We start from the raw sequence: 9185 nt of genomic DNA, 5'->3' as shown, positions 1-9185 counted from the left end.
GAGTCTGGAATGGAAAACTACCTTTAACAGTTACTTTGGGATTGGGAGTAAATCGGAGAGTATCTCCACCCAGGGCATGGGTGGAACGTGTCCTATGGTTCTGTCCCCAGTGCAGGTGAACACAGAGCACAAACTAGGTGTTTTATGCGAGTCATCTCCAGGGACTTTCAGAGACGTAAGGCTGGGACTGTTTTGAGGCTGGAAACTCAGAAGCCACTGGGCAGGTACTCTCTCCTGTAAGCTGGGGAATCAGAACCCATTTTATTAAAAGAGCATTTGAATTCAGTGTTACTGTTTTTGTTCTGTTGTTTTTTTTTTTATTTAGCTTCTAATTCTGCAAACTAAGGGAGGTATAGATTTTAGATGATGGTGAAATTAATGAAGATGGGGTACTTTGGATTAAACGGCAGCTGAGAGGAAAGATTTAGTCTTTGACTCCAATTCTAGAGATTTGAGTTGCATTTGGGTAGAAAAAACTCCCCCACGCTTAAAATATGATTTATGGGGGGGTGGTAATTTACTTTAGTGTTTCTGTAAGAAGCACTTTGGACTGATTTGGTATTCCAGGTCTTAGAGTGGCATATATTCTCTGATATCTTCTATATTAAAACAAATATTCCATCAGGGTGGGTGGTATCCTCTGGGGTCAGAATAATCATAACCATTGTAATAACAGGTATCGTGTAAAGTCTCAGTGCATTCCAGGCATCTTTCCAGGAGCTTTATGTACATTAACCATGGTCTACCAGGCCCTGCAAGACAGGATTTAACAAACCCACTTCTCAGATGCAGAGCCTGAGGCCCACAGAACTTGCTAATGCACCCAGTTCATAGAGCGAATAAGTGATAGAGCTAGGCATAGACTCTTGTTCTGTCCAGACATCACACTTTTCCACTCCTCCCTGCCAGAGGCTGACCATGGATCACTTAATTCACTTTCTTCTATCACTCCAGAATGTATCTCAAGAGATAAAAAGGAGGACTACATGACCAAAACATCGGATTGGCATACATAATAAGTGCAATAAGAATACCAAAATAAATATGAATGAAGGAGAGAATGAGACAGTGACAATATGATTATCTGCATGTATAAAATCAGCTATCCTCCAAAGATCAGGGGCTTACAAAATCATCTAGCTCCGTCCTTCTCTGTAAAAAATTAATCTTTTAGAGCTACCCTAAGTGAAGAGAAGAAATAGATCAACTTTTTTTTTTTCTTTTCCTCAGACACCACACCTGTCTTGGGCTCCCTGATGTATGCTGCATTTTCCTAATCTTATATCACTCTTGGCACATGGACTCATTCTCGGCAAGACTTGCAGCAGAGAAACTGGTGGAGTGTTTGCAGGTACAGGTTGTTTCCCAGGAAGCCTTTAATAAAGAGACAGGCCAAGATGAGGACCCCCGTGAATGAATACTGAGAAGACAACTACCCCCACATATTGGGGTCATCAAAAGACCTAAGCTAAGTCCTTAGCTCAGTAAAAGGAATCCCATGCTGTGAAAGATATGGTGAAGACCATGAGTGAGAAATGATGGAAGCGCCCAGCCAGAAGAGCGAGGTCCTACAGCATCACATCCCTGCTGTCTGTTCTTGGAGGCACCCAAGGACCATGATCAGATGAGGCTCACCCTCATTTCCAACTTAGAATTTTCAGGAAAGGAGGACCTACAGGTAAGATGAGCAGCTATAGGAAAGCACAGAGAAGGTACAGGATCAGCCATCTATCAAGATAAAGACCCAAAAGCAGCACCCACAGCATAAAAGGAGACCCCCCAACAGCTCCAATGCTGTCATGCCTGGAAAGCCCTGAGCAGAGATGTCAGGCTGATTTCAGCCTGGAAAGTCTCAGGAAGGTGAGGGCCTCCGTTTGATGAAAGCTGCCTCAGTTTTGCAGAGGGAGGGACCTGGGCCCTAACAAGAATTCATGTGAAAGCTAGGAGTGTTACGAGAGGACCCCAAAGCAGAGGAGGCTAAATAGAATCCTGTACCATTCTTAGCCCTGGGGGACCCGGAAGAGCTCTAACCAAGGAGTCCCCTTATTCTGCCTGATGAGTGAGACTCAAGGAAGGAATGGCCTTATCTAACAGAATGGGTCCCAGCTCTGCAGAGGAAGAAGTCTTGGCCATAGCTGGAGGAAAGTGTGGACCCTCAGTGCAAATTTATCTCCCCTTAAAGAGGAAGGCTCACAGAGTGTGTTCCCCCCCCGGACCCCCAATCAGGCTTGTGCGGTCCAGAAAGGAGTAGCCCCAAAAGAGCGAGGGGGGGGCAGTACCAGAGATTCCCCTCTAGGGACTCAGGAGGGTGAGGGCCCGGGGGCTGGTGAGGCTGGGCCACCAGAGGGAGAAGCCGCAAACACTGGGGTCCCACGGAGCCCCACCCCTGCTTATCGCCCTTGGAGACCCCTGTGACCCCGCCCCCGGATGCGGATAACCCGACTTCCGTTCTGGGCGGGACCTCGACCACAGCGTGCGGCGTTTATTTCGGCGGCGGCCGGTTTCCCCGGACTGGTCTAAAGTTAAGGTGAGAACCCTGAGTGGAAACTGGAGAGGCCACTCCCCCGCCACAAGGAAGTTTGGCCCCCGAACCTGCCCCTTTGGTCCGGCTCTGGGAGGTCCCAGTGGACTGGCCGGCCGAGCAATCCCGTTGTCCTCATTGCCACCCAGGCTGCTTCAGGGAGGCGAGGGCCTTTGTGTAAAGAGGGCCGCCCCACTCCTGCTGGCGGTCCAGGAATGTCCTGGAGTAATTAGGGCTGATGTAACCCCTCATTTTTGTCTAGGGGGTGATTCAGGTAGAGAAAGGCCTGTATCTAAAGGAGGCAGCCCCATGGATCGAGCGAGAAGTTCTGACCCCACAGTAAAGGTAGAACTTTCAGTGCTGATAAGGGTCCCTCTCCTTAAAATAGGGAGCTGCGCAGAACAGTACCTGGCTCTCCAATCGGGGAGTCCTCCAGTGAGGTACCCAGATGTGCAGCACAGTGACTTCTTTTCTAGTACTCTGGGAGGTGAAACCTTTTCTTTAAGGCTTGTAGACTCAGGTAAATGGAGGAATACCGAATTCTGCCTGGAATCAAGTTCAAAGCCCTGAATGAGGTCTGAGGGAGCCACTGCCTCCAGAACAGTGGGATTGAAGGGTCTCACCCCTGCTGTTAGCAGGCATAAGCCCCTGTCAGCTCACTCTAGCTGTTGACTCAGGCCTTAGAAATGTGAGCATCTTTGTCTAAGGGTCATGGTCTCAGATCAGCAGAGGGCAGAGCCCCAGGAAGGGTTTGGAGTCAAGGTGAAGATCTTGAGTAAGGAAATGGGAGACCACTCAATACCCAATTGAAAGAGTAGCCGAAGGCACCTGGGGGCTCAGTCGGTTAAGTGTCTACCTTCTACTTAGGTCGTGATCCCAGCTTTCTGGGATTGAGCCCCAAATCAGATTTCCTGCTGAGTGGAGAGTCTGCTTCTCCTTCTCTCTCTCTGCCTTTTCCCCCAACTCGTGTTCTCACTCTGCTCTCCCTCTCTCTCAAATAAATAAACTTTTTAAAAAAATAAAAAGGAGGAGTAGCCCATGATGCCAACCCCGCTGTTAGTACTGGGAGTCCTAGGATTACTGTGTCTTCCTCCACTGGGTTCTCAGGACACCTGGCTGAACAAGAGCAACAGCGTTTTTGGGTCCTAGAACTGTGCTCTCATGGAAATCTGCAAAGGGGGCTCCTTTAAAAGCCAAGGTGTTCTCTCCCTGCTGAGGTACTCACACTCTGATCTTCTCTGCTCCAGGTACCAGCATCTCCTGCCTTCCAGCTCACTCTTGTGCCTGCTGTCCCTGACCCAGTCATGCCTCGGGGCCAGAAGAGTAAGCTCCGTGCTCGTGAGAAACGCCGCCAGGCCCGAGGTGAGCCCCAGAGCCTCGAGGGTACTCAGGCCACTGCAGCAAATGTGGAAGAGTCCTCTGACTCTCCTGTTTCTGGGGATACTCTCCCGAGTCCCCCTGCTGCTGGCACTTCCCAGGAGCCTCAGGGATCCCCAGCCACTAGCTCTCCTACTGCAGGTGTTTCACACCCAAGATCTAATGTAGGTGCCAAGAGCCAAGCTGAGAAAAAGAAAAATTCCTCTCAGGCCTCAACTTCCCCTGAGAATGCTCACAAAGATCTTCTAACCAGGAAGGTGGGGATGTTGATGCAGTTCCTGCTAGAAAAGTATACAATGAGGGCGCCCATTTTGAAGTCAGACATGCTGAAGATCATCCACAAAAGGTACAAGGAGCACTTTCCCGAGATCCTCAGGAAAGCCTCTGAGCACATGGAGCTGGTCTTTGGCCTGGAATTAAAGGAAGTCAAGCCCGGCCGTCACTCCTATATCCTGGTCAGCAGCCTAGACCTCACCGCCGATGGCAATGTGAGCAGTGCCTGGGGCTTTCCTAAGAATGGGCTTCTCATGCCTCTTCTGAGTGTGATCTTCTTGAGTGGCAACCGAGCCTCTGAGAAGGATATCTGGGAATTCCTGAATATTTTGGGCATCTATGATGGCAGGAAGCATTTAGTCTTTGGCGACCCCAGGAAGCTCATCACCCAAGATCTGGTGCAGGAAAAGTATCTGGAGTACCGCCAGGCACCCGGTAGTGATCCTCCACGCTTCGAGTTCCTGTGGGGCCCGAGAGCCCATGCTGAGACCAGCAAGATGAGAGTCCTGGAGTTTTTGGCCAAGGTTCATGATACCGTCCCCAGCGCCTTCCCATTCCATTACGAAGAGGCTCTGCGAGATGAGGAAGAGCGGGCCCGAGCCAGAGCCACAGCTGGGGCTGCCTCTCCTACCCGGGCCGGTGCACGTTCCCAGGCCAAGTCCGGCCTCTCCTCTCCTCCCTAGAGAGGGCTGAGGCAGATTCTTTGCTTTGTGGTTGTTGAGAGTTGCCAGCTTTTAAGTAGTGAGAGGCTAAGGTGGGGTTGGAGAGGCCATAATATATATCTTCTTTGTTTTCCTTTCGTATATTGGTAGCTTACAAATGTTCCTTTCAGGAAGAATGTTTACTTAGATTTAGAATCCAAGTTTATAAATGACATAGATCACACATTGCTGTTTATCAGATTTAAGAGCAAGAGTTTTGGTGTTGTATAATGAAGCTAGAAAATCCTTACATCTTCTTCGGGTTCCACAACAACATAATACGGCTTTGGAATGGAGATTTTTCTTAAGAGTTAGAGTTTTGGTGTTGTGTAATAAAGCTTGAAAATCTTTGCCTCTTCTTTGGATTCCAGAATAACACAAAGGGGATTTTCTTAAGAGTAAGAGTTTTGGTGTTGTGTAATAAAACTTTAAAATTCTTGCTTCTTCTTTGGGTTCCAGAACAAGATAATATGGCTTGTAATGGGGATTTTTCTTGCAAATATGAAAGAACTAGCAAAAATATAGCTGTAGTTTTAAAATAGAAACAAAGAAAAATTTAGTTAAATATTGGTTTGTTCTAGTCACTTTTCTCTTTATCTTTGTAAAATTCAAGGATATATACCTGAATGTCCTTAACTTATTCAGGAATGCAGAAAAGATTAAATAGGAATGAATTACATTCTTTGCTCCATGCTCCATTTATTTTTATCATTAATTGAGGATCTGGTCTTTGGAATGTTGTATGTTAGTAGTGATGATGCTAGGGATAAAGAAGACCCTGCACGTAGATTTTTAGAGTGTAAGAGCAGTTTTTATGTAAGAATGATGGTGTGGTGAACTCCAACATTAAGACAAATTTGAAAAAAAAAAAGCAATGAGGGGGCGCCTGGGTGGCTCAGTGGGTTAGGGCCTCTGCCTTTGGCTCAGGTTGTGGTCTCCGGGTCCCGGGATCGAGTCCTTCAGCGGGAAGCCTGCTTTCTCCTCTCTCTCTGCCTGCCTCACTGCCTACTTGTGATCTCTGTCTGTCAAACAAGTAAATAAAATCTTTTTTTTTTTTTTTTTAAAAAAAAGCAATGAGGAAGAGGGGCAAGTGAGAACAGTGATGTATAAATTATCTGAAGCAGGACACTTGGGGGTTCTTCTCAGTGGCATAGCTGCCATTCAAGAAGGTAGCACTGCAGTCTCTGACATCTCTTGGGTTAAAAAAATTCCCAAAGATGAGGGTAGTTTCTTCTGGTGTGAAAAAAAGCATAATAATAACTGCCACTTACTAAAGACCCAATATTTGCCAATCACCGTGCCAGGTGCTTCACATACATTATATATGTTCCAACAGTCCTACAGGACAGGGCGTCTCCAACCTACTTGGCAGATGAAGAACTTGAAATATTCTCAAGTTCACATAAGTTGGTGGAGCGGCAGAACCAGGGGTAAAGCCCGGTCTGATTCCTCTGGAGCCCACGCTGTTGCAGCCTGAGGCCAACCTTCTGTCTCTTAATTCCTTTCTCTTCTCACTATGCCATGATGGCTTTGAGGCGATGAAAAAAGGACCCTGTGGCCCAAGTACTAAAAGCAGGTTTAAAGAAGGAAGGTGCACATTAAAATCAAACACAATTTGGGGGTTGTTCATGGGGCTTATTTTCCTAGGATCCTCCTGCCCCTCACCCCAGGGTCCCTTGAGAGCTGGCTCTGCCCTGGTCTCAGCACTTGTGTGGAGTCCCCAGTCCCGGCACTTTCCTGCATGACAGCTCCCTCCACTGGGACTTCCCCGCTGGGCCTTTGTGTCCAAAGTAGGATCTGACCTGCTGGCCAGCTCTCCTCTGTGTCCTCCTCGGGAGGCTGCACCTGCTTCTGGTGGAAGAGACAGCTGCTGTCCCTCGGCCTCCCCTGACTCAGAGCATTCCAACTCCCTACAGCTCCCATCTCTCCCCCCGGCCTCCCTCAGACTGCAACTGATGCTGACAGTGAGATTTAGACACCTCCTTATCTCCCCTATGTGCTTCCACTTCACTCAAAGTATATGTGTGTGTGATTTGCCAAATCAGCTGTTATGTAAACTCTGATTTGGCATGAAATCTACAGGGCCTTTGTTTAGAACTCTGAGGCTGGAGAGGACTTTTTTAGGAAACAACCTGGTATTTGCAGTAGGGTTTTGATGGAGTATCTTACTTGAATGTGACCATGGAATCCACACACGGATGTGTGAGGTTAACTAAGCGGTCAACAACTAAAACGTCCCTCCTAGGTGGTAGATGAGGAAGGACCGAGGGAATCACTGTGTAAGTAAAAGTTTACTGAGGGTGAATTTTTAAAACCCATCTTGGAGTCCTTAGCAGACATGCTGACTTTCAATAAAAAGGAAAAAGAATTCACCATTCTTCCAGGGAATCTGGTCTGTATCTGTCTCAGGGAAATGCTGTTTTCACAGTATGCTTAATGGCACCTGTTCCAGTGTTCAAACAAGCTCAGTCACGAGTCATATGGTGGTTAGTCATGATTTTGATCATGTATCAAAAGGTAGGAGAAAATTCTCAGCCTACTGAGATTATATAGGTTATTATAAATGGCTATGCCGAAGGATGCTATTGAGGATGACAAGGGGTGAGCCCTCGATTTACAGGGTGCTCTTAACTGAGCACCTACAGTTTGGTAGGAGTGATTCCATTCCCAGTCCACTTATAGTTAAGAAGGGTCATTTGACTAACCCCTACCACGGATGTATGAGTAGAAGCATGTTTGTCCCCTCCAGGCCAAGGCACAAGACAGCCAGGATGCCACTTCCATGCTCTCTCTTCTATGCAGCGGCAAACATGGGGAGCCCATGTGATGATGGAGACAGCCTGGATCCCTGGTCACCTGACAGCAGTAAGTCTCTGCCAACCTCCATCAGGTTTTATGTACGGAAGAAAGTTCTTACGTTAAGCCACTCAATTTTCAGGTTTTCTCTGTTGTATCAAGTAGCAGTAGCTTTATCTGAGTAAAACACAACTGTTTTTTCTTTTGTTAGGCTCATTTAAACATTTGTCATGAGACCAAACTTCATCATTACACAAAGCTATTAGTAGTGTATATATTCTTGTTATACAAAGTTCTAACACAGGTCAATCATCGTCTGCCCCCTCCCCCATAACATTTCTCCAAATTTCAACCCCATTTTCAAAAGTAACCACAACAAACAGTCTGCTGTGTGTCATTTTAAAGCTGATTTGGGACTTTCTCGTGTATAGATGTACTATAAAAATATAGAGTTTTTAGGCATACATAGGTAACAATATGCATATTGTTACACTTACATATGCATACAATATGCATATTGCACATACAATATGCATATTGTTATAACTTACACTTATAATTTAAGTAAATACAGGATCTTTCCATAACAGCTCATATAAGACCTGCCTCACTTTCTAAAACTGCTATTATCACTATTAGAAAAAGTCCCAGCCATTCCTTTCTCTGGTCCTGGCAACTGACAGCATGAAGCAAAACCATTTTAGCCAGTAGATCTACGGGAGCAAAGGGCTGATGTGTTAAGATGCTGAGTTTTGCAGCTGCTCATCAGGCACAAGAAGATTACTAATCAGCACCTGTAAGGTTAGCAGTGGTTACAAGCCATTCATATTTGAATTTTTTTTACCTTCTTTGTTTTCTATATTTTCTATACGTAGCACATATTATTCTTAAAAATACTATAAAAGGTTAAGAAAAACTTTAAAAAGGCACAAGAAATTCCAATTATAGATGTTAGGGAAACCTTTAAAATGGGAAAAATAATTTATGAAGTAAGAGTTAAATGACAATTTCACCTATAAACTACCAAAAAATTGCATTACTCATAGACAGTTCTCTCTCAAGATGGCAGATTAACAAAGAGAAAATTGATATCAGAGGATAAAGTCCCAGTAGTTCATGGCTTCCTGCATAGTTCATGGAGCATATTTATCTCATACCATCTAGAAAGGCAATATGCAGTATGTAGGAGCGTGGGGTTCTAGAACTAGATAGCTGGTGTTTGAATCCTAGCTCTACCATTTACTAGCTGTGTGATCTTAGATAAATTACTTAACCACTCTGTGCTGGTTTTCCTACCTGTAAAATTGGGATGATAATTGCATCTCACTATTTTGAGGATTTTATGTAAGGCATTCAGAAGAGAGCCCATAAATTCATAAACATTATATCTATATCTATATATATCTATAAACTATTATTTTATTATCAAAGCATGTTGCTGAGTTTTCATTTTGTATGTTGAGGAGTTAACTTTTACTACAGTGAGAATATGAACCCTATGGATAACCTTAACACTT

The 9185-nt window shown here is 45.4% G+C and overlaps 1 protein-coding gene across 1 annotated transcript; it reads left to right on the top strand.

Moving 5' to 3' along the window:
- The first annotated feature begins 3825 nt into the window (after positions 1 to 3825).
- Positions 3826 to 4854, top strand: LOC122896808 (melanoma-associated antigen B4-like). The gene has a single exon (XM_044234880.1). It carries the CDS (start codon positions 3826 to 3828, stop codon positions 4852 to 4854), a length of 1029 nt encoding a protein of 342 aa, XP_044090815.1.
- Positions 4855 to 9185: the final 4331 nt, after the last annotated feature.

The sequence above is a fragment of the Neovison vison genome, chromosome X (assembly GCF_020171115.1).
Source record: "Neovison vison isolate M4711 chromosome X, ASM_NN_V1, whole genome shotgun sequence".
NCBI lineage: Eukaryota > Metazoa > Chordata > Mammalia > Carnivora > Mustelidae > Neogale > Neogale vison.
The sequence above is the reverse complement of the archived record's forward strand: the minus strand, read 5'-3'. Positions and strand labels throughout refer to the sequence as shown.

Coding starts and splice junctions, on each gene's coding strand:
- LOC122896808 (XM_044234880.1), top strand. CDS start 3,826: ATGCCTCGGGGCCAGAAGAGTAAGCTCCGTGCTCGTGAGAAACGCCGC.